The sequence below is a fragment of the Megalops cyprinoides genome, chromosome 25, assembly GCF_013368585.1.
Source record: "Megalops cyprinoides isolate fMegCyp1 chromosome 25, fMegCyp1.pri, whole genome shotgun sequence".
In the NCBI taxonomy this organism is placed as follows: domain Eukaryota; kingdom Metazoa; phylum Chordata; class Actinopteri; order Elopiformes; family Megalopidae; genus Megalops; species Megalops cyprinoides.
Window position 1 is genome coordinate 5,137,306 of NC_050607.1, and position 25,855 is coordinate 5,163,160.

Consider the following 25,855-nt stretch of genomic DNA (forward strand, 5'->3'; position numbering starts at 1 on the left):
AGAGAGTAATCATCTGAACATTTGTTTCTCCTTAGCGGTGGTGAGAGTCAACACACTGACAATCTATTTCTCCCAAACCGCTGCCAGACTATCTCAAATATGCTCCTGACAGCACTGACAACCCTCTGGGTGGCATTCCTCTCACAAGAATAAGATCAACAGCAAAAGGAAGAAAAAAAAATCATTTTGTTCTCATCAATATCTGGAATTTTTTACTTATGAGTTGTATTTTTTTCCTATAAAACCTCTTTACCAGGAAATAGCTAATTAAACAGGTCCATTACTTCCAAACCCATTGTTGCAAATTGGCACACCTTCAGCTAAGTCACCCAGAGTATTTTTTAAAGACTCCTTCTGAAATTAACCCGACATAATTGGCAAGTTTAGATCAGACAACAACAACAAAAGTTTAGCCGAGGTACTCTGCACTCGATTCTCTACCTCCTCTACCTCTCTACTCATCTATCTTTCTCTCTCTCTCTCTGTCTCTGTCTGTCCCGCTCATTACCTCAGACAAATGAAGCTCCGCTTGTCACTGTTGGTTAATGAGCGGGAGCGAATGGGCTTTTGAGAGTGTCGGCGGCACTATGTTCTGCGTGAGGTCGTCGAGTGTGCGGTCGTAAGGCAGGGTCCCGCGCTTTGGGGTGTGCAGAGGGGATTTGGGGGGGTGGAGGGTGGGGGGTGTTGTGGTGGCAACGGCTGGGGGTCGGGACGCGTGCCAGCCGCCGCTATAAAACCGCTGACAAACGAGGCCTGTGAGGCTCCTCTTCCCGGTCCCAGAGAATACGTGGTTTGTGCGTGCCGTCCTGCGCCTCTAATGAAATTAGGACGGGAAGGCGTATATCGCCCCGCAGATTGATGCTTTAAAACACAGCTCTGATGGAGTGTGGCTGTATTATGTTCTTCCATAACCGCAGCTTGTCTTGTATGCGGTTGATGGATTAAGGGCACATGTTTTTATTAGATTACAGTCAACAGTAACGGTCAGTTGATGGCAGGATTGAATTTGATTTGTTGTGCTTGGATGTTTGCCAGACTTTGTGCACTCTTTCGCAGACAGTTGGGATATTATCACCTGTGCACAGATTAGTACAGATAAGCATCTTCTGCACAATCAACCAGTTCACCATTTTAGGACATCATCAGCTTTCCTCATTCATCACCCTTCATTTTGCATCTGTCATTCCTCACTGAGGACTGAGGATGTCTAAACATGCCCTGTAGTTATTACCCACATACCTACCCTAGAGATGCACGTCTGCATATAGTAAGATAGTTTAATTTTCAACTGACTAACACTCTTACTATCATGACAAAGTAGATGCATGTGTTTGCTGGCTGCAGCTGTTGTTTCGTGGAATTTGGAGTACCTGTAATGAAGTACCTTTTGATTACAAAGCCTGATTTGGGACTGTAAATAGCCTTGACACAGACAAGAGTTATTTACACAAGTCTTTGAACAGTCTAGCAATTGAAGTCTTGGAATTAATGTGCTCAGGAGGGAACAGCTGTCCTCTCTGAGAACATCTTTTTGGCAGTTATTAAAATTCAGCAGTCGCCCAGCAGGGGGCAGTGTTTGACAGCACGAGTCTACACACTGGTTCCCGGAATTAATTGATTCTTGAATGCGCTCTAATTGCGCTGACCACATAACAGATGTGCTCCGTTCCGTCAGGAGATCCGTCTTTGGTGTCAGGGACGGCCCTGCGTGCCTCGCTGAGGGGTGTTCTTGTACAACTCCACAGCACAGAGTTCTTACCAGTGTTTAACAGTCTGAACATATGGTCAAGCCTTCTGCTGAGGTAGAGGCTCCGAGGACCTCCACACAGGACACAAGGGCCTTATACAACTTTCCCTGGCTTTAGTAGCCTCTCCCTGGGCAGACATATTTCAGCCTGTCTGTCAGTCTGGAGGTGTGCGACTGGGTCATTTCGTATTTTCACACGCATGAAGTCATGTTTATTTACCTCGCGACCCCCAGACGTCGGGCCGCTCTTTCTGAAGAGGTGGTGTTTGTTTTAGCCTGTTGTTGTCTGTTAAGTCATCTGTGCAAAGTTAGTAGAAGTCGGTCAGTGAGTGTGAAGAAACATGCAGTGGATATGAAGGAGAAAATCACTGTGCAAAAAAAAAACGGTGGCCCTATCAGTTAAAATAGCGTGCTGGAAGTGGACCTGCAGACCTCATAGTCAACACAGAGCATGATAACAGCTACTGTAGGCTATACAAGACATTGTACAATAAGCATTCATTGATCCACTGAGGTCATGATTCTCTGACAGGATCTCTGACTCTCATTGTCTACTCCACAAAAAAGAATCACAAATATGTCAGAAAATGAAATTAAAGGATAATCGCTACCATAATGAGCTCAATTTGAAGGAAATTGGAGGGAATGCTTGCAAATTGATTGGCTTGTTGCCTCCTGCATTCCAAAAGCAGATTTTTTTTGCTGACAACTTGGTCTCGTCTGTGGCCTGTAAAATGTCTTGGAGCCGGGGTGACATTATATGCAATGGTGTTTATGACATCAGCCACAGTGGGTGGCTTCCCTGCCACGCTTAATTCAGATTGATACACTGCATTCATCTTTTCTGGACAGCAGAAAAATAAAGTTCACTGCACATCTCTTTTGACCCCATTTGTATTACCGCTCTCTGTTCATCGTTACATTACTACATTATTGTCATTTAGCAGACAGATTTTTTGCATGTTATCCATTTAGACAGCTGGATATTTACTGGGGCAATTGGGGGGGTTAAGCACCTTGCCCAAGGGTACAGCACCAGTGCCCCAGCAGGGAATCGAACCAGCAGCCTTCTGGTCTACAAGCTCTGCTCCTTACCACTATGATATACTGCCGCCTGGGTTCTTGGTCAGCACCATCCCCGCAGTTATCATGCTGACCCATAACTAAACGCGCAGTTTCTAATGAAGAGCCCTTATTTTGAAACACGGAAAGGTACCGAAAGAAACCTTAAAAGGAGAATGAAACTCTTACCCGTGTCTTCATCAGAGTCCATCTCAGACATCTGCACCGACCCTGCTGTGCAGGAGAGAGATCGCAGCTGTCCTCGTGTAAACCCCTGGGCTGTCTGGCTGAATCACTCCCAGCAGTCACACACAGTGCCCTGAGGAAATGTTTTGGCCTTTTGTTTGTGTGTGGTGTAGGCGGATTAGAACTTGACCAGAGTGTCTGTATGGGGTGAAAGCAGATACTGCAGCTCCAAAACAGACTTTCATCGTGTTATATTTTTATATATTCTGCCTTCTCCCTGCTCTTCCTACAGTGCATTTTATATTCAGTAAACTATGTATTCAGCCGCCTCTGTGTTTTAACCAGAGCTCTTCAGATTAATGTGCACCTTTAGGTGTAGCATTAAAAAAGAACTTTATTGGTAGCTTGGGGTACCTCACGGTGACCCTTCATACATATTTGCATCCGCGTGGAACTTACAATGAACTTTAACTGAAAGAGGTGTTTGAAAATGAATAGAGGGAAAAGTGTTTCAGTGGAGGTTTGGATGTACCAAACACACAACGAATCTTGAAGGGCTGCTTCAAAATGTCTTCATATGCCCAACCAAATACTTTCCCTGGCTTTTATTATTTTTTTGACAGCACCACCCTTTGTGCTTCTGAATTACCTTGGGGAAAGGTACTAAAATAATTTATCCCACTCAGGGTTCGAACTCCGCAAGCCTTAATTCAGTGACCTAACCACTGTTCTACTTTCCTTCAGTATCCAGGATCTCAGAACTCCTTGATTTCACTATGTGTGCTTACAAGATAGCAATACATTCCCATGGCAGGGGGACCAATTAATGCTTGACACCCCCTTTAAATCGGAAGCTTTTAAAAGGGTTGAACACTTCAAGACTTAAAATAATCTCAGAAGGAGATAAAAATGACAGTGCTTTAATGTTCTCTGTTCCGCCTCGGGACAGAGTGACACTATCAACACCATCCTGGATCATAGTTCACAAATTAAGCAATGGCAGACTACAATGGAACAACATAATAACCTATCCCAATGGAGAGTGACGTTAAAGTTGGCATACTAGCGAATGAGTTTAACCAAGTTGTGTCTTATGCAGGTCTGTAGTAGTAAGAGGACTCTCCCAAGGCAGTTGTCAGATGTCCTACGATGCAAAATTGGGTTAATAAAGAAAAATATCATTATCAAATGTTTCCAGGACACCCCTCGAGTACTTTATGAGTTTTCCCACCACCAAAACGAGGGCAAAGGGATTTAAGAGGGCCGGTGTGGTAGTTAGATGTGATTGTAGGAAACTGTGTGTTTTGCGACACTCTCAAGTGGTTCTCACCTGAACTGAGGATCTGCTCTCTGTTATACATTAATAAAAATGAGGTATAGGAGAAAAGAAACCATGCTGTGGGTCTCAATATACGTATGAGTTTTCTGTTATTCTTGTCAAAAAATGTCGTGTCTTCACACTGCAGTCATGCACAACAGACAACATCTTGTGTCAGGTGTATACAGCACAACCTACGATAATTGCTATCCATGACATAGCCAGGCGGCTCGGTGGAAATGACAGGTTCTGAACAGAAAAAAAAAACACAGAGCAGGCTTGCAAGAAAAGTATCATGTTTGGTAATAGCCTACACGTAGCTAGCAATGATCGTTACCACATCCTGAGGTGGTGACACAGACTATGGTTCTCTCAATCCAAAGCTTGTTTGGTGCAGCAGCCTGATTCTACAGTAGCCAGTGCATACAGCATGAAACCATGCCATATGCTTGCTGGCATAATAATCATGTGTATGGAAAAAGACTTAAAACTTTGTCTGCAACATTACAGCCTTCATCTGATGGGGTTAAAGTTGCCGCCTATACATTTGACAGTTTTTGTGATACCAAAGCCTTTCCGGTTCCCTAGTTCCCTCCACATTATCTTTTTGGCTCCAGAAAATTTCACACATGTTGGTGACACTGAAAGTTATTTATATGGTTCTGAGCGTGGTACAGATGGGAACTAATGTACAGTATGCTGGATCTGAGCTAACACATACCCATGCTGTTCCTGCAGCGTTGCAGTAACATTTCCAGACTGCTACATTACAGCAAAATTGCGAGACTGTTAGTCAGGAAAGGTGCATCTCATGGCAATATTAGGACGTACAGGAATTTCCATGAAAGCAAATTAACTCAGGGACTTAATGGGTTAATCCTTGTGTTTATGGTTTAATTTTTTGCAGTAGGGTTAATTAACTCTGTTCCGTTGGTGTTAGTGCAGTGCAATGCTTTGGACACAGCACGTCACTAATAGGATAATACCATTGGCTTGGTTCTTAAGTTTAACTTGTGACTAGCCAAGCAGGGACATTTGAAGTAAACATCCACATTAGTCATTTCGCCCCATATAAACCATACAATTCATAGGACAGAATCTCCTAACGTTACGGGTGCGTCTGTGTTTGCTCAGACACTACACCAGCTATGCATTATGTACTGACTGCTCTATCTGTCTGTCTCTGTCTGTGTCTCTTTGTGTGCACCTCTGTGTGTGTGTGTGTGTGTGTGTTTGCTTGTGTGTGTGTGTGTGTCCCAGGCTACCAGGGCCTTCCAGGGTGTCTGCTGCAGGCAGCGGAGCCAGCAAGGTCCAGGGAGCCTCGAACCTGAACCGGCGAAGCCAGAGCTTCAACAGCATGGACAAGAGCAAGCCCCTCCAGTACGCAAGCGGGAACGACAGAGGTGAGAGGGGAAGGGGGGGGGGGGGGGGGGGCTCACAGAGAAATGGCAGCTCACAGAGAAATGGCAGCACACAGAGCAGCAGCTCACAGAGCAGCAGGCAGTAACAGCCTGTGGCCAGAGCGCTCAGAGCAACCTCACCATCACACGCAGAGACTGCTGCAGATAGGAAGGCTGCAACACAGCTGTGTGAACACTGACAAGGGTCTCACTGAGTTAGATTTATCTTGATCTATCATAAACCCTGGCACTGGTCCGTTCTTTTCACTCTGAGTTCATGTCCATAGCTGGCTTTGTCATGGTTTTGGGAAAAGATGTATTATTGACAGCATCATTAAAGTAGTCCACTAGGTGGTGCCATAAAAACAAACAAAATCATTTTTGACTCTTGTCAAAAGCTTTGAACTGTATTTCGGCAGATGAAGTGTAACCAGCCCTCTGAATCTCCCAGACAAGTGTGTTTATTAAGCAGGTGTGAAATCTTTCACATTATGGGTGTTGCGACTGCTATATGAACGTGATTTTAGAGGTTAAAGTGTAGGGCTGTGGACCTCAGGGGTGAGGCTTTGAAATGCTAGATGGTGATGTTATACCACTGTGCAATACTTTTATATTGCACTCAGTAATTGTCCTGCAAAGTTGCAGAATGTGTACAGATTTCCCTTGGTGGTTACTAGGCGGTGCCATGCCAGCATTCACACTCTGGATAAGCACTGCAGATTGTATCAGGCTTATTACAAGTAGCAGGCCTATACGTGATTTTTTTGTAGTGGGCAAGATTTTATATTGAATTTAAAACCAATAATTTTCAGCATCTAAGAGTTCGCCTCCAGACATATTTTCCAATGTAGTAAAGAGGAAATTAAAGTCACCTATTACTAATGTCTCTCCTTCCTGATGTTGCCATAGAACATAAGGGCTAAGATTATGATCTGATCCTCGTGGCCTATAACATATTAATTCATTAAGGTACTTTTCCTTCTACCCCAGTAATGTCTCCCCAAAAATATGCCCGCTAGGAATTAGAGGGTCAATTCCTGCAATTTCCCTCACAGTCAGGAACACGCAAAGAACAACATGTAGTCAACGTGGCCTCTCCCCCCCGTATCCACAGCCTGACATTTATTTTGGCAATCCCAGCTCCTGGATTTATACACGACCTTAACGTGGCCCCGCCCCCTTCGCACTGTTTGCACAGTTCTGTTTTCACAATCACTCTGCGCTCGGAGAATTCCCACCCAAAAAACGCGGGGTTCTGTGTCCCTGTGATGGATCCCCTCATCCAGAGAGAGCCTTTCGCAGTCCGCGGCCGCCCCGGCTCTGCTCCAGCCTGTTCTCTCTATCCTTGATTTACGACGTAGCCATCCTAATGTCTCCCCAGACAGGCAAAAGCAAACTCCTCGACTCTCCCCGTCTCCTACCTTTTTTTTCACCCGCCTCTTCGGGGCTGGGGGTTGGCTCTGTGAGCCACACGTCAATGGAGAATCGCCGCTCGATGCTCCGAACAACCCGGCAATTGTTTCACAGCTTCTAATAAGGCGTAAATTAGACGTATGTGTGTATATTAGCTGTGCCCCATTGACTAACATGGCATTTCCCAGCATTTCACTGAGGCGAGCCTTTCCATCACTTTGAATGGTCAGCGGAAGGTTTAAATGCCACAGACGGACAGTGTTACAGTACTGAGGCCAGCCAGGATCACAGAACAGTGTCCATGTGACCTTAACAGGAAGTGCTAATTGTAAGAAATGTCACAGGAAGTTTGCTCATGTAGCAGACCCTTTTGTAAGGACAGCCAAAGGAGCATCCTGTCACTCTGGAGAGAGTGTGTGTAAAGGATGGTGAAAAGGCAGGTCAGTTTGAGTCTGAGGCAGACATTGCAGGCAGACCTGATTTCTGAAAGAGGGAGAGGGAAGGAAAACTAAAACTGATCAGAAATAATTTGTATAAACTTAATTCTGTACTGATATGAAAAAAAAATATAAGTCCAGAAAATAATTGTGTGTGAGAGTGAGAAAGAGACTTCTTAACTTAACACCTATATTCAATTCACATAGACACAGAAGTAACAGGTCAATAGCCCGTGTAGCACCCTGAGCCTGCAGGCTAACAGGTGAGTTCAGCACTTGTTGCTTCGTGGAGGCTTCAGCCGTGAATGGGCGCGAGGTCGTGTTCTCCAGCTGGTGCGTTGCGTCGTGGTGTTCCCAAGTTCAACGCCGGGGCGTAAGTGGCGGAAGGTGTGAACAGAGGCGGACGGTCACGCTGCGCCGCAGAAGCGACATTTCGCCGCTCGTCGATAAACCCAGCGGTACGGGGAGAAAGGGAAAAAAAGGCTCGTTGCCATGGAAACCCACGGAAAGTCAGTTACGGTGCGGGCAGGCGGTCACCAAGAAAAGGCAACCCTCCCAGGCCTGTGAGTCTCAGAGGGAAGGGCGCGTGCACACATCCCAGACTGCACTTTCTGCTTTAGTGCATTCACACAAAAAAGTGGCATGAATGAACTCCCGTTTCTGTGCAGGAGAAACGTCAACACTGCCTGTGCGGTGTGTTTTTAAGGTGCGTGAGTGTGTGGCGACCGTGTTTCACAGAGCCGTGTTAGTGCAGTCCTCACGCGTAGCTGAAGTGACACATTTACAGTGATCGTAACCTTTTAGAGTCCATCCCCCAATCGGGAAGCTGCTAAAACACTGGCGTCGTTCACAGTCGCATTCTCTGGCTCATGAAGCGCTCTTTTGTAATTAGTGCAGAACAAAAGTGAAGTCGTTTAATCCCAGTGTACATATGCATATTGTAATTGCTTTAATTTTCGAGAGGTTATTTCTCTCCGAGAGAGGTTTGTGAACATCTATGGAGTGCTCTTTAATCAACAGGTATAATGTTACTACAGCATTATTATCATTTGTCATGGCAGAGCTATGGTTCTAATTATAGGCATGTTGTCATGTCGTTAAACTTGATTCGGTGCTGTAAACAGAAACCAGGCTGCATCTACGGGGTAATTATAGCACATCCAGACAGTCGTTCCAGATCACAAGGATACAGTAGTGTGGGTATAAGGAGACCGCAAGTACAGTACTGCACAGCTTGCTAAAACATACTCGTCTTGGCATAGAAATCACAAAGACAAAACAGAACCAGACTTTGGGGTGTTACCGAACACTGGATGGGTACCACAGTGGAGGGGTTTGCGGGGTCTGTGGGTTTGGGTGCAGGATTGATGATGGCAGTCGGGCTCAGTGCGAGAGAGGAGAGCCGGCGCTTTCAGAAGGTCAGAGGCACGGGCGTAAACCGCTGTCACCGAAAGCCATCCATCACCCGAGGCGAGCGGCGTGTGTGTTTGTGCAGGCGTCAGGATTTGATTTGATAGAGTCTCATTTCAGGGGTGATGCCGTCTCTCGACACGCACTGCAGAATACGTAGAGGCGGACCTTACAGAGCGTAGCAGGCAGGGCGCACAGCTGGGTGTGTCTGTTCGCCTTGTGACTAAAGCCAAACTCTGAGCAGTGAGAACACAGGACTTGGCCAGATCTTTTAGTGTCTGTTTTTTTTTTTTACCAGATGTCCCAGAACCATAAAAAACTGTTACAGTCCCCAGTGAAATTTTGTGTAATTTGTATGTAGATGAAAACAATCACATTTGCACACCTGGAGAGCTTCCAACTGGTGAGAGGGAATACTGAAAATGATAGAGAGATGAGATTAAACCCCGCACTGTGTCTCACATGAATCACACAAATGCTTCTAAATGATCTTCCTTGTTTGCATGTAAAATGTAGCAGAAGAACAGGTACTGCTCTAGAAATGTCTGCTTATATAGAAAGAGAAAAGAGAGAGCGCCAGACTGCACTGCCATTTAGTTGAGTAAAGGCATCTGCAGTGCATAGAAAGGCATACCATATATCTTCTGTATTCCCCAACTCACTCAGCATTACACAGGTATTGATTCATATGTAAGGCTTTGTTGTTATGTTTTGTGTTTCAGTGAAGGTTTTTAATGTCTCCCTTTTTATCACATTTCTGGGCTGCATGATTCCTTAATTTGAAATGGTCTTAAAAATCAATGGTCTACATGCCCTTTAAATACCTGTTACAGAGGAGACATCCACAGCGTTGTACTGATGAAAGTCATGGCTAATACTTTACACTGGTTTATTGTCAGTTGGACATTGGGCGGGGGGATTTGGGGGGCAAGGGGGTGTCACACTCTGCCAAAGCACACATGAGAAGCGAATGTGATCTGAAAGGCAACACTCCCGGTTTGATTCGTGTTCAAAATTCAGGTGAAGTGCTCATTTATTTTTAGGTTGTCAGGAAACATCACTCAGCTGCTGTAGAAGAAACAAAAGGAAAGCATTGCTGTGCACCTTTCCACTGCAGTTTCCAGTAATGTTAAATTTGCGTTGCATTAGTGTTTTCAATCCAGCGTCAAGTTTGTGTTGCTTTCGGGTTTGAATTTGAGTTAAGGATACTGGATTGATTGAATTATTGTTTTAAACAGACAAATTGTTAGCTTATGCTTACAGTTTTGATATCGGTTATATTTATATCAGAACTGTTAGTACATTGAAAACATGGGACTTAACTCATGTGGTGGTCATTTTCCTTTGTATGGGAAGCAATTCCATATTTACAGCTGCATACTTTTTAGAATATGGTCCTCAGGAGTTTGTCTGTTAGTGCAGAAACCACCTGCTCACCCTGTTGTTACTCTGACTGAGATCGCCGCACCTTGCAGGCGATGGGAAAAACAGATGGCAGTTAATAACGTCAGTGAGAGGATTTTAATAAGCACCCGGTGAGAAAGGGCTGAGCAGCATGTTACACCTCCCAACTTCTGGGGGGAGGCGGAGCAAGGATTACCCAATCAGGGCCTTAGCCCTGGGCTGATTGGCATATTTGCATTCCTCCACATAAAGAGCAGAAGGGAACTACCAGGACAAGTTACCTCAAGAGATGACCTTTCCTGTATCCCTCTGAGTCAGAGGTCAGTCTAAGAGGTTAAGTTAGTGGAGTCGTGGAGAGGACACTGGCGCTGTAAAACGTGGGTGAAGAGTTTGCGGTCGCTGCGGTCACGAGTGAAGTTCAGACCATGGATCGACTGCGCAGCTGCGTAGCACGGTTGTTTTTATCGTGAACGTTTCCGCTGAGGTGGATTTCCCTTTGGAAAGGGGCATATTCGGCTGTTTGTTTGCTGCCTGGGTTCACCTATAGCATTTATTAATAACAGCGGATCACTCCATCTGTCATTCTTTACCTTGATAAACATCTTTACAGGTGAAATTACTTCTACAAAATTGAATGTCTTCTATATGACCCCATGAATATTTGCAAAAAAGGAAGAAACAATGATTTAAAGAAGTAAAAGACTTAAATGTTTGGCCCTGCCACCCTTGGGCAATAAAGTTACGAATAATAAATAATTAACTAATAAAGTAATGTCAGATGCTGTTTGATGTTTGAATGAGTGCACGTCTGAATCTCGGCCATCTCCAGTGACGGGTGACCGTGACTGTGCTCTGTCCCCTGCAGAAGCGGTGAAGGGCATCCCCCAGCCTGGTAGCATGAACGGGAGCACCCCTCCGCCCTCCGTCCCCGCCGGGCAGCAGCTGGCCTCTGCCATCCCGTCCCCCGCCGCCGGCAAGTCCTGGCGGAGCAAGTCCATGAGCATGAAGCACAGCGCCACCTCCTCCATGCTGGCCGTCAAGTCGCCCAGCCCCACCACCTCGCCCCCGCCCACCCCTGCCCCCGCCTCCGACCGCCTCAAGCCCCCGCTGACGGAGGCGTCCAAGGGCGGGGGGCAGAGGTCCATGCTGGAGAAGTTCCGGCTCATCAACACCCGTGGGAACACTAGGCCAGGGGTGGAGCCGGGACTGAGGGAGGAAGAGGAGGAGGGGTCAGAGTATGGAGAGGAGGGGACCCCCCTGGCCCCCTGCAGCAGCCACAAGCAGTCTGCCAGCAGCGCGGCGGCAGCCAAGAGTTCCGGCAAGGCCCTGGGGGGCAAGTCCCTGCCCCAGCCTAAAGAGAAGGACGACAAAGCCAAGGGCAAAGGCAAAGCTGGGATGCCCTCCAAGGAGGAGAAGGAGCAGCCAGCCGAGCCCGTCAAGAAGACGTCCAAAATCGCCAGCCTCATCCCCAAGGGGGGGAAGTCCTCAGCGCTGAAGAAGGAGGGGGCCCCTCCGGCCTCCAGCGGAATCCCCAAGCCGGGAATGAAGGCGTCCCCGTCCTCCTCCGGGGGAAAACTGTCTGCTGGTGGAGCTAGCCTGGCAGGCCCGGCTGGCCCGGGTGGTGAGAAAGCCAAGCTGGCGAAGGGGAGCCAGGCGTACTACTCGCCGCGGGCACTGGGGGGCCTGGAGGGCCGGCGCACCAGCATGGTGTCCTCCACCAGCACGTCGGCGCTGTCGGGCGCCACGGCCACTGCGGGAGGGCCCCTTACCGGGAACGGAACTGTGCAGCTCCCCCAGCAGCAGCAGCTCAACCACCCCAACACAGCCACCGTCGCCCCCTTCATGTACCGGTGAGCCCCCGGGGGTACCATGGGGCGTGGGGGGGGTGGGGTGGGGGTTTAATGCTAGGGTCCACTCCTTCGCGAGCAGCTGCCAGTTTTCAGAATCACACTGATAAGACTGAACAGATTAATGATGAAAATACTATCACTAAATTGAGAAATTTAAAGGGATTTACTCCATCCTTAATGTCTTCATATAGTACAGTAAGGCTTTCACACTTACTGTTGTCCTGCACTTACTGCTAGAATCCCAGGTGCAAGCAGTGGAGGCTGCTCTGCTGGTTCCTTTGGCCAGTTTAGTATCTTATTTCAGTCTGCACATCTTGTTATAGTCAATACACAATACATCGTTGAATTGATCTGGTTCATTCATGAGAAAACTGTGTTTTTTTGGTGGGGGGGTGGGGGGGGCATTAAAGCTTGCACGCGCTGACATTACTCAGCGCTCCACATGTCAGGATGTTCCTCACAGTTAGTCTAGGGAGGCCACCACATCACGGGGCTGTTTCCGCTAATGTTTCGCCTGGAAGAACTGTCGAGATTAGGACCAGCACCCCCTCAGGGTGAACAACATCCCCGATACAAAGCAGCCGTTAATCAGCAAGCGCAGGATAATATCACTGAATGTCGGCATGTGACTGATAGAAAGGAAGTGTGTTTTGTGCCCCAAAGACAATCGGCGGCCACAGAAAGGTTCCAGCGTCCACAGCACGTGGTTCCCTGTGATGCTCTGCCCTGCCAGCACTGCCACCGGGGCTGTGCGTCTGATCTCGTGCTTTAAAGAGGAGCATGTGCTTGACATCTGCTGCTTGTTTCGGCCATTTCTGCGGGCGGCCGGTCCTGGATCGGTGCCACCTATTCCCTCTCGTTCACTGGGGGGGGGGCGCAGAGGTGGACAGAAATACACTCGTGACGATGGCCTCCTCTCTGCATGTTACTACGGTAACCTGAATGACGTACAGCAAAGCTAACGGGCTTTCAGGCATTCATATTGTGAAACAATTGTCCGTCAAGGTTAGTGTTACACAGTGCTGTTTATTCTAGGCCTGTGTTAGTGTGCTTAACCCAAAATGACATCCAAGCACAACTGCAATGCAAGGCAGGGACCAGCAAGGCTGCGAGGTCTGCTCATCTCTTAATATTTTGAATGGAAGTCTTCATTTGGACAGGAGATGAGCCCGTTATAAATCATTTACTAAGTGAAAGGTAGCTCTAGATCCTGTAGGCGCTGTCTGTCCCTAATGTGAAGCCAACTCTCCCTGAAATACTTTTATCCTGTTGGTATGTTTTATGTTTTGATCCATCAATGCAAATAAGTAGAAATATCCCTGATAACAGATCATGTTATTGTCTTGCTGCAATGTTGCTGTAAGTTTGTAAGGACATTATCTGTGAGCTTGGATAGCTTTACATGTGCTAGTACAGAGTTTACATCATTGTCGAGTTAGGATCCAGCAATCACCACTGAAGTGTCTTGCTGTCCCAGTGGAGCTGTTCTATTCCCTATCTGAGTAAAAATATCTGCAGACACGCTTTGAGAGGCCAGGGCAGCAGCAGATCTTGTCTTTCCCCTCAATGGTGGAATCTCACTGTGTTGTTTCGACACACTCCACTGCGCCCCCTTGAGCAGGTACCCCGGGACGAACCTGCCCCCACAAGGAGGCCCGTGGGACCCCATCAATATGTGCGTCGGGCTCGGCCACACGCAGCGATCGGGCTGGTTGCATTATCAGACATACGTGGACGCCCACCCATCAGCTGCGTCTCTGCGGTTTGCACGTGTTGCGGCGTGGGATTCTGAGTCGGGCCTCCGTCGCATGCCAAGCAAACAGGGAAGAACTGGCCCCCCAACAAGGACTCGGAACTTACGTGTTTAGAATCCGCAGCTGACGGCATTGGTGTCACTTTTTAGAAATAAAAAAAAAAAAACGCTTCTGCTCGGAGGCGTTTGTCTCCCTGTCTTGCCCACTGTTGTGTTGAAAAGCATTTTGCCGAAGATACTTTAAATGAGACGCCAGGGCGATGGCTGGATTTTCCTGTCAGCCGCCATCTCTCAGCAGGGGGAAACGTGAAAAGAACGGTGTGAGAGACTCAGAAAGCCAGCGAATCCCATTAATGGCCGTAATCCATTTCCTGTGAACTTTTATCAAAGGGAAGATTTGCTTCCGTACAGGGGCCCCGGTTGAAAATCAGCGCGCTGTATAAATCCATAGGATTACAGTAAATTTCAAAATTCTCACACCTGTGAGATTATCTCAGTCAGTGGTGAATGCGTTTTTTGCATTACCTTCGGGACTGTAAAACCCTCATTCATTTGCAGACAGAAACCACTGATTTGCACTTAAAGCTGCTTCTTAAGTCCCTCACTATGCATGAACAATAATACAAATGAGATGCACAATTCTAAAGTGAACAGAGTACTGCGCTATCGAGTTTTGAGCATTTACACCTGCCGCACGGTTAGTTTTTCCCAGCTACCTCCAAAGCAGAGATGCTTCAGCTCTCCGAGGTTAAAATTCTGTAGAGGAGGCCCGGCTGACACATGTCAGACCCGGCTGGCTAATCCGATCTAACACTCAACAGGTACCCCCCCCCCCCTCCCCACAACCCCACACCACCCCCCCAACACCGCCGGCTCAAGCACATTCTGCTCACGTCGTCGCTGGGGCGATGCTTCTCAATGTTACATCCCGAATGCTTCTCTTCCAAAGCCCCCCCCCCACCCCCCACCTCCCCTGTAATCCTCTGCTCCGGGAGAACCCGTTAGAGCCTTCGCCCGGGAAGAGGCCTACCACAGCTCTGCAATTTACTGCCATTTCAGTGGCAATTAGACCCTGCGCTCCCGGAGCTGTCAGTCAGAGGCGGCGCGCTGCAGGGGCATTGATTACAACTCGCTCGCCTGCAGCTGCTGCGGTGCTGTGGAGGAGATCGCGGCCGGCTCCCGCTTACCGCTCACCGGGCCCAAGTCCGCAGCCTGGTCCACCCACACCAGGAATCTGCCCTGACTTCAGATTCTCAGTTTCTGTACAGGGATTCTCAAGAAACTGACTTGCTGTAGGAAGCAGCTTTTTCAAACTGGTTTAGTCGGTAAGATCCATGGAAGTATGTAATTTATTAATAAGAAGGACACACATGAAAGCCTGGGTTTGGCAGGAATTCTCTTTTCTGTTCTGGAGAGCTGTAAGAAAATCCAAATGTTTTTTTGTCCTTGTTCCAAAAAAAATTCATCTATAGTTTTTGTGACACACAGAGGGTGACCACATACAGTAACCTTCTCTCGACATACTGACCACCAGCCACTAAGTAAGTAATATTCGGTATAGTTACCTGCTCAGTGTCGAGAAGAACTTAAAAAAGCTATGCAGTCCTTCTGTGCCCTACATAGTTGTCACCAACATTTCCGTCATCTCCTTGTCGGAGGAGGCCGAGTCTCTGACAGCCAGAGAGATTGGAAGCCAGAGGGGGAAAGTGTCAGTTTCCCATCAATCCAATTCTGCAGTGTTTTGAACACCCCTCCCCACTCCCCAGATTCTCCTTCTTGCAACTGTGGGAAAGAGCAGGGCAGCAAAGCTGAAACATATAAAAACATAACACATAAATACATATGAGAATGTGAGGCATTCATAGTACAAACTTTTTCTCTTTAACAAACTTGCCAGACTGTTTTAGTTTGCAGCTCGGGACTTAGTTCCTAAGTTTGTTGGGAGTGTGTCAGATGACCCAGGAGTGAAAGCGTCTGTGGTCAAGGTCGCCTGACGCTCAGATGTGGCAGTTTAATGAGATGTTGTCAGCAGCCCGTCATCGCCCCGCTGTCTCCAGAGGACGCAGCGGTCTGATCCAGCGTGGCTGGGGAGAGCAGTTTATCTGGGCCTGCGCAGGTGGCTGGGGAATGCTTTGTAGCCCAGGCATCAGTGCTTTCTTCCAGGGGTCAGGAAGGCTCCGTCTGGCTGCAGTCCACTGAGGGTGGCTTACAAAAATACTGTTCTGCTGTGCATTCTGTGAAGAATTTTCCCCTCTGCTCTATTTTTTTAAATGCTGTATTGTAAGATGAATGAGGGGAGGGAGGTTAGACACAAACTGAGAGAGTAGGCAGATGCAACAAACACACACACCACACACACACACACACACACACACACACACACACTTGGGTTTCTTCCAAGACATCCCTTTTAAAGAATCCCTGTCTTTCAAAAAGCCTCAGCAAACAATAAAATATGAGAGTAAAATTCTGTCGATGTTCAGTCACTTGTGTTGTATATTTCATTGCAAAATGAGATGGTGAACAGTGAAAGTCTTTTTACATTGGCTTGACTCATTGCCATTGTCAAGACACATATCTCCACAGACTTCTCTATTGACAGGATTGTCAGGCTACTGTTTGGTGCTGGCAGACGTGACAGTCCTTACATAAAAATTGCAAGTCTACTCAATAGTCTAGCTCATTATAAAAGCAGTGCATGTTCTCCAGGATGAGCTTGCAGTTTACCCTGCAGTCATAGTGTTTAACGGTTAATGATCTAAATCCACTTTGGCCTTGTGGTCGTCAGGTTTTAATTGGGCGGGTTTCTCCTGACCCTGTCAGGCTGGTTTTAACAGGTGAACCCCTGTCCAGTCAGGTCTGTGATCTGGATTAACCTGTATGCCTCTGGCTCCTGATGGGTGACAGTGTGTAGTAGAGTGATAAGGAGCAGGGCTTGTAACTGAAAGGTTGCTGGTTCGATTCCACGCCATGGCACTGCTGTTGTGCCCTTGGGCAAGGAACTTGAACCACAATTGCCTCAGTAAATATCCAGCCGTATAAATAGATAACATCTCAAAATTGTAACCTGTGTAAGTTGCTGTGGATAAGGGCATCTGCTAAATGACAGTAATGTGAATACGCAATGACGGTCGTGTTGTTGCTTTCAGCACCTACTCGGAGAACGACTGCACCATCGTGGCCCCCGCAGACTCCTGCATCAGCCCCACCAAGACAGACCTGGTCTACAGCAAGACGGCCAAGCAGTGCCTTGAGGAGATTTCAGGTAGGTAACCGGAGCTGACGGCTGGCGGTGGCGGTGGTGGTGGTGCCTTGTGGGGGAGGTGGGGGGGGGGGGGTGTTCGTACGTGCCTCTGAGTGCTTGGCACAGAGCCGGCTGGAACGGAGAGGGAAAGGTCAGGAGTCAGAGGCAGGCGGTGGGAATGGCGGTGTCTCTCTCTCTCTCTGTGCGCGGGGGTAACGCTCACCCTCCCCGTCATGGGTGCACCGCAGGGAGGGTGAGGGAGTGCGTCAGTTCGGCGGGGCCGGCGGCTGCGGGGAGGGGCAGCAGCTGGCTCTTTCTGTGCTGCTTTGTGCTGCAGTTCGGGTTTTCAGCAGAATGAGCCATTAATGGTTTCAAAGTAAATGGCCCTTGAACCTGCGGTGTGAAAATAAAGGGTAGGTTATGATGCTTTAACACATGTCAGTATCGTAGTATATTTCATGGTGATTTCTTGCTCTCCATTTGAGCTGTGGGAGATCGGTCTGATGCTTTGTTTGGATGCAGACGTGAAATGTGTATCCCCTTATAGATGCTGATTGTCATCAGCGATTAGAGTATTCACAGCCAGGACTAATTCGATTATTTTACTGGAGGTTGTACGAATTTAAAGCGTTGACAGACTGTGTAGAAATGTTGTGGTAAGAAACAAAAGGCATCCTCTCTGATGTTGGCATACCATTATGAACCCAAAACCAAGGTCACAGAGGTTCCAGAATTTCCCAAAGAATGGGTCTGGTTACTTTCAAGGGCCGCGCCCACTCCTAAAGGGTTTGCGAGAGATCTCACCCTACATGAAAATGTCTGGAATGTCTTTTTACATGGCACAACAGTGATTATACAGAAATTGTGGTTGGTTTGCTGTGGTCACATTGAGGCCAGATTTGAACCCGCTCTGTAAGCCGGCCTTACTCAAACATCTTTATAACTAAATAACACTAAAATGCGCACAAGAAGATGGACAAATTTGAGACCATGATATTTTTACCCCCTTCCACTCTCCCAACACACACACACACACACACACACACACACACACACGCACACACACACACACACCCTTATCCTCATTATAATTTGAATTTGTGAGCACTCCTTATAATCTGAAGCTCAAAAGTGACTGTTCAAAACATTTGCACACAAACATCTTCACTAGAATGAAACTTTTACAAATACTTTATTAATTTAACTTTATTTTATTAATGCTTAGGGATTAAAATATTTCATTTTAGTATTCCCATTTTAATATTTTTTCAAACTGGAAGTGTGATGAATCTCTACCTCATGTTAAACTACCACTGACACTATGACTCATTTTTACTGGACCACTTTTTTAAAGGTGTGGTGAAGTTTTTGGACTTTCAAGCTCTTGAAAGCCCCCCTCATGCGAGGCTGTCAGTGCCTAAATCTCCTGCTGTGACCCATTTTACGCACATGTCAGCTCTCAGAGATCCCTTCCTGTCTGTGAAACAGAGCGGCTCTTGCTTTCACACCTGAGACAGGTACTGAGCCTGCCCTCTCTGCCTTGTTACCGAAGCATTCAGTTAGCCTTAGCAGGAGCCATTGATGTGTGTGACTTACAGGTGCGCTGTCTCCCGCGGGGATGCACGATTCTGTTATCGGGAGGAACAGCAGCAGTGAATGAGTGAGAATGTGTCACTGCTCTCTCTCTCTCTTTGTCACAGACACGCACACACACATGCGCATGCACAGAGACGCACGCATTCATGCACACACAGATACACACACACACACACACACACACAGGCACGCACAGAGACACACACACACACAGACATGCACAGAGACACATGCACGCACACACACACATGCGCACACAGACACACACACACACACACACACACACACACACACACACACTGACACACGCACAGATACACACACACACACACGCATATGCATGCACAGACACGTGTACGTGCACACACACACACACACACACACACCCCTCCCTCCTGAAGCGCCGCTCTGGTAACCGCTCCTGAGTAGGTGTTGCCGGTGCTGCGAGGGGCAGCCCCCGATCCTGGAGACACGCTGCCGTGGTCGCCAGCGGCAACAGCAAGTCTGTGGAAGAGGAGAGGAGCGAGGAGGAGACGGAGGTGTGGAGATGCAGGAGGAATGCGCACAGCTCCGGGTCTCTCAGTGAGGGAGAAGGAGAGAGAGGCGTTCACTTCGTAGAGGCGGCAATTAGCAGAAAATGAACAGACAGCCCTGCTTTTGACGAGGGAGAAAGAGAGAGAGCGTGAGAGAGAAAGAGAGAGAGCGTGAGAGAGAGAGAGAGAGAGAGAGAGAGAGATGCTTCCTCATCGCTCCTTGTGATGGTGAGACGGAGCAGGAGGGAGGGAAGAGAGAGGGAAGAGGAGGAGGAGGGAAGCGTGTCTCTCTGCGGAGCTGGTTATTGGCTGGAGTGACCATAAGAGTGCAGCGGCTGGCGGAATCACTCCAGTCCCTCCCGCGCGCGAGCGAGGGAGAGCGAGGGAGTTTCTGCAGCATGAGACCCGGGGGACATCTCCCGTTCCCCGATCAATCCTAATCTCCCGGCGGGTGGCAGGCTCGGACCGGGGCGACCCACAGATAGGAGGGGATAAAGCTGTCAGCCGGCCATCCTCTCACGAGCGACCCACCCCCCCCTCCCCCACACCCCCTGCCAGAGCGAGAGAGAGAGAGCGTGGAGAGGATGTGAGGAGGAGTGAACAGGTGGAAGCGTTCAGTCAGAGAGAGAGAGGGAGAGAGAAAGAGGGAACATGAAGAGGGGAGCCGAATTCTCCGTTTTCCAGTGCAGGAGCCCCTCCAGACGGGCCCCCCCGCTGGCCCCCGACAACCTCAACCTCCGCCGGCAGAAGTCTCTCACCAACCTTGCCCTGCACGGCGAGGGCGAGCGGAGGGCGTACGCCCCGGAGCCCGGTGGCCCCAAAAAGGAGGGGGAGAAGGAGGAGGGAGGGGGAGAGGAGGAGGGGCGACGCAGAGGGGCCAGGGCCCGATCTCTGTCCCTGTCCCTCTCCAGGGTGCTGTCCCGCTCAGAGCACTCTCTCCCCCCGGGGGCGCCGAGGGGGGTGGGCGCCGACGGGCGAGCGGGACTCCAGAGCGGTGAGGTCATCGCCCCCGATAGGGGCGCGGGGGAGGCGACGGACGAGGATGGGGGCAGCGGCAGGTCGGATGACGAGGCCGGGGCTCGGGTTACCGGCCCCGGCGCCAGGTTCTGGGCAGAGGAGGAGCTGGAGGGTGGCTGCGTCCGCGAGGGCACCGCGCATTTGGACCAGGAGGTCATCCTGACCATGCTGGGAGACCTGGAGCAGGCTCTGCTCACTCACCCGCTCCGTAAGTGTCACCCGACACCCGGTACCGACCCGCTCCGATTCCCTGCCTCTGCCGGGGGGACGGAGACATCAAGCTCTACAGCAGGAGTTTCGGATAGCTGCTGCCTGTGATTTTTTAGCCTGGTGCTTAACGGTTCCTCTCCTGTGGGTGTGTTGCTCCTCTGGTTCTGTCTCTTCTTTCTCTCTCTGTCTTTGTTTCATCTCCAATGCATTCGTATATCTCCAGTATATTCATTTGTCTGCTTGTACGGTGCGTGCACACATTTGTGTCTTTTCAGACACACCGCCACATGCAGAGTGACAGTGAAATGCATCCCGCAGACCTCCGGCTGGCACGGCGTTTGCAGCCCCTCGGATCGATGCGTTGCGTTCGGTTTCACCAACAGCTCGGTTTCACCAACAGCTCCGTGTAGTGTTGTGTAACTGGAGACAATGCAGCAGTGTGGAGCCGCTAATAGCGCTGTATCGGTGGGATTTGTGCCACTCCGACAGGGATGTGTGTGCATTTGCATTGCTGGGATTCACGGTCAGCGGATATGATGTGCGCTGATTTTTTTTGTGCTTGTATTGGGTGGAGTATGAATGAAGGAATGGGCTGCGCGCGGCTCGGAGGGCGTGTGCGGGAATGCATGCCTGTCGTGCGTCTCCGAGTTAAGGCGGCGTTTTGACTGCGGTTTGCGGGGCTGCAAGGTGTGAGCGGTCGCCCGCACGCGCTCTCCAGGAACGGGAGTCAGGAGAGCCGAGCGTGCATTATTAAACAAGCGCGCGAGAGAGAGAGAGAGGAGGGGGGAGAGATCCAGCGAGCTGTGGGCGCTAAGCGATGTTAATCTGAGTCTGTGTGAAACGCGCAGAACCTGTGGCTCTCGCTGGTGCGGGGAGTGGAATGTGGGGACAGAGCTTGCATCTCATTCACACCCGGACGCGTCTCACACCACGTCCACCTCCTCAATTCCCTCACTTCAGATTAAAACAAAAATAAAATGCAATACAGTGATAGTTAATCAAGGAAAAAAAGTGAAAAAAACTATGCTGACTGGGAGCTCATGCTTCAAAGGGCTTGTATGAAATAATGTTTATTCTTATTGCCTGTGCATCACATTAGCTGTATCACAGATTTTAATGTCTAAGCTGTCGTTTACAATAAACCTCGGTCATTATGTATGGCTGATAATGAGGAACCACCCCTCAGGGGCAGTGACTTTAGGGTGGCGGCTGAAAAATTTTTTTTTTTCCAGTTTGATTTAAGCACACTTTCTGCATTGTGATTTGATATTCCTTTACTTCTGACATCTTTCACCTGTTTCTTTATTTTTATATGCAGTGACATGGTGAGGAGAAACCTCCTTCCTTCACAGAACACAGGTGAAGCATCCAGGGCGTTGTAGCGCTGTGAAGCAATGGGGCGATTATGGGAGAGAGAGATGGAGATAGAGGGAGAGAGAGAGGGAGAGAGAGAGAGAGAGAGAGAGAGAGAGTGAGAGAGAGAGAGTGAGAGTGAGAGAGAGAGAGAGGGAGAGAGAGAGAGGGAGAGAGAGAGATGGAGAGAGAGAGAGGGAGGGAAGGGAGAGAGAGAGAGAAAGAGAGAGAGAGAGAGAGAGGGAGAGCTCTCTGTACGGGTGCCAGAGAGGCTGCGCTCATGTGCTCAGCCCAGATTCATCAGCATTGGCGGGGCCTTTGTAGCTGTTTATAATTGGGCTGTAATTGGGTCTTTCTGAAGGGGGTGTCTGGCAGTTTGGATGTGACCTCATGACACCCTCCCCCCCGCATACCCCCACCCTGCATCCTTTTTGGAACTCACTCACCGCGGCTGTGACCCTGGGGTGCTTGGCGGCTGACAGTCAAATTAAAGTGAGTTTGAGTGAGCCCTGGGAAGGACAGTTTCGCTGCCTTACGTAAGAGTCTGGGATTTATTTATTTATTTTATAATATTCTCATTCTAAAACTGGAAAGGGGCGGAGTGGCAGACTGGGGGGTAGGGGGATGGAGTGGAGTGCATCCATTCTAGATTTCATGAGCCGAATGATTCTGGTTCTCGTTCCACCTCGGATCTTGGCGACTTGATTGAGGTCCTTATTTGGACAGGAAGTCCCATCGCCTGTTATTTCAGCTCTGGGCCTGTCTCTGATGGGGTAATTGAAGCAGACGCATTCGGGTCCTGGGAGACTGGATCGGGCTCTGCTGGATGGCCCTGTCGCCGTGGTGGTGGCAGAAGCTCAATGGTTAATTATTTATGTGTGAAATTTACCATTCTTGTTTGCATGGTGGCCAGCTGTAAATGTGTGTGTGTGTGTGTGTGTGTGTGTGTGTGTGTGTGTGTCTGTGTGTGTGTGTGTGTGTCTGTGTGTGGTGCTCCAGAGTTGTTAATCAGACTTTCAACTGGAACAGAACACAGTGGACGTAGAGCCAGAGGCATTAAATTGGTTGCATATTTAGAAACCCATGTCAGCCTTATGGATATTTATATTATTATTTATGTGAATGGCAGAGAGTCTTACCCTGAATGACATTAGAGCCCTCAGAAGTCAGTGCTGAATAAAACAGCAGATAAGGGAGTGAATGAACAAGTGATGGTGGAATAATGCACAAACACCTAAAAGGCAACACACACAGAATCACCTCTTGCAATTACCTTGTAACAGCTCCAACATTAACCAGTTACAAGCTGTTGGCAATCAGTATTAACTGAAGGAAAGCACAGGCAGGGGTGCTTCAGGTCTCAGTGCAGTTGGGCGATTAGAGGAGACGAGCTCAGATGCAGTCTGAAGGGGTTCCTGGCACACTTTGTGTCATATGGTGTTGCCATGTGACTTAATATAGTGTCTTTATTTGGTGGCATGGTAAGAAATATCCACAGGATCATTTTGAGGGGAAATATTTGACCTATTTGACAAATGATCTGTTATTGCTGTGTAGCATGTTGCTCTGAGGGTAGCAGTTTTGAGTCTTCAAGCTGGAAGTATCTAATTCTAGAGCAAGACAGTGAAAGCTGAAATAACAGCTGTCTGTCATATTGTGCCACATCTGAGATATAAAACACTTAGCCATGTCCGCACACTTATTTGAAATTGTTACAGATGAGCTTTCACTTAATACTACTTTTTATAAAAGAAATGCCAATAATTTTAATGGTTCTGACCTGTTTAATATCCTTCAGTGTGTATTTCAGAGCAGTGGAGCAAGTCAGCAGGTCTCATTCTCACTATATGGCCTGCTTTTAAAAATGCGCTGTTCATTTTCGCTGTGCATGTCACTACCATTGCCTGCTCTGGGAAAAATAAAGCATCCAGTCATCCACGGGCAGTAGTGTGTATCATGTGACCCGCAGTCTGTTTAAAGTACATATTTGTCTCTGTCTCATTCCGTGCGTGTCCTCTACGAAACGGTTTCCCTTGTAAATGGGGCCCTGGCGTCCCGGCGGGATTTGGATCCTCGCCCCGTGTTTTTCGGATATCGGTTCTGACCCCCTGTTGCGCCCACTGGCAGCTGCAATTATATCGCGATCCCGGCCGGCCTAATTGGAGAAGACACGCAAATCTTTCAGTTTCTGCCTCAAGGCTGTGGAGTGCAGTCCCCCTGCTTACCTGCATTTCTGCGAGTCAGGGCCTATTGAATGTGCTTAACGCCGTGGTAAGGCTGGTTACTGAGCTATACAGAGGCACTGGGCCCAAAAGTACATATGCGGCGAGAATATGATGGTATTTTTGTACTGGAAGCAGAAAAGAGGCTTAAGCAGAATGTCAAGTATTGAGAAGTATCCGCCAACACATCACTAAAAGCTGGACTGACCTTGAGTAGTTTAAGCGGCGAGCTGGCTTAGGTTCAGCTCATAGTTGTTAATGCAAGTTTTTTTGTATTTGACTCCTATTGCCTGTTTGTAACCCGCCACAGCTGCTAAAAGGCGCTTTTGTGTCTAAAATAGCTGGTAGTGCTTCCTCTGTCACATGTGCAGTAACTGCCAGGAGTGATGAGGATTCTGTTAGCATGTGAAATCAGTCGTCCAGGCCGAATACGCCTTAGCTGCTGCGTTACCGCAGTGTGGCAATGTGTACTGTATACGGGTGCTATAGGAAGGTCTCACGACGCCCGCACACTCAGTAGGCCACTCTGTGTCTGATGGCGGATCTCCCGGTTTGGTGCCTTCCAGGGGAGGACCCGGAGACGAGACGGATGCGCACCGTGCGCAACATCGCCGACCTGCGGCAGAACCTGGAGGAGACCATGTCCAGCCTGCGGGGGACGCAGATCAGCCACAGGTGAGTCACCTCCGTCGCCACGGAGACGGGCGGTGGGCAGGACCCCCTCCCGGGGATGCTGTGGAGCATAGTCACAGAGTTACATGGGAAGTGGAGTTACTACCATGACATCATGCTCTCTTGCTCTCGTACTCTCTCATTATGCACTTAACCTTCTTCATTAAATATTCGGCTGTGTAAATGGATAATATGTAAAAAAAAAAAAAAAAACTAGTGGTATAAGCTGCTCTGGGTAAGAGTATATTAATAATATGAATAATGATCTGTACATATGTGTCGCTGTGCATGATGAATTTAAGCTTGAGACTAAATAAAAGATATGCGTTTTCTCAAGAGGTGAATTTTTAGCCATTTGAGTCATCACATTATTACATTTATTGCAATGATTTAGGTATTAATTTATGTGCGTCCGACGGAGTACATATTTCCTAGACCTTCGAAAATGGAAACAGATTCATCATACAGGTTCATTTTCAAGACAGGGGAGCCCCTCATTACGGTTAGGAAATGTAAATTTTAACACAAATGAGGCTGTTCAGTAATACGAACTATAGGATTTAAATGTGCAAATGAGCTCATTTTAGAATGCTGGCTTCCAAGGGAAAGTATAACAGGTTGTCGGTTAGCTATAAGCGGATATTTTAGTTTGCATAGTTCTAAGAGAACAAAAGAGCCCGACTTCACTCTTTGTCATCAGCAAACGCTGCAAATGCCATGCTCTGTACTCTGCGTTGGCCATACTATGCGGGTTGTCTTCTTTCAATCAAGCCCACAGCAGCCTGTCTTTGCAGTTCATTTATCACTAGCCCACATGCAGAATCAGGCTATTTTAAAAGACTAACACTTTGAACTCCAGGCATGAGGCTTGCAGGGATGAATCCCATGAAGACCACTGCTGCAGTACCCGTAACTTGGGTACTTTGTTCGGATTCCTCCAGTAAAAATCCAGCCCTATAAATGTGATGCTGGAAATATAAGTTGCAAATCTGTTAGCAATTACATCACCCTGGACAAGGTCCTTTGAT

The 25,855-nt window shown here is 48.3% G+C and overlaps 1 protein-coding gene across 1 annotated transcript in view; it reads left to right on the top strand.

The window, feature by feature from the left end:
- The window catches only part of nav3 (neuron navigator 3), a 119,073-nt gene that overhangs the window by 25,160 nt on the left and 68,058 nt on the right, over positions 1 to 25,855 (top strand). The window contains exons 6-9 of the mRNA XM_036519792.1: positions 5,574 to 5,716; positions 11,243 to 12,227; positions 17,130 to 17,245; positions 24,722 to 24,830. Of these exons, the coding sequence (XP_036375685.1) occupies positions 5,574 to 5,716; positions 11,243 to 12,227; positions 17,130 to 17,245; positions 24,722 to 24,830 (1,353 nt within the window). The remainder of the gene's footprint in view (positions 1 to 5,573; positions 5,717 to 11,242; positions 12,228 to 17,129; positions 17,246 to 24,721; positions 24,831 to 25,855) is intronic.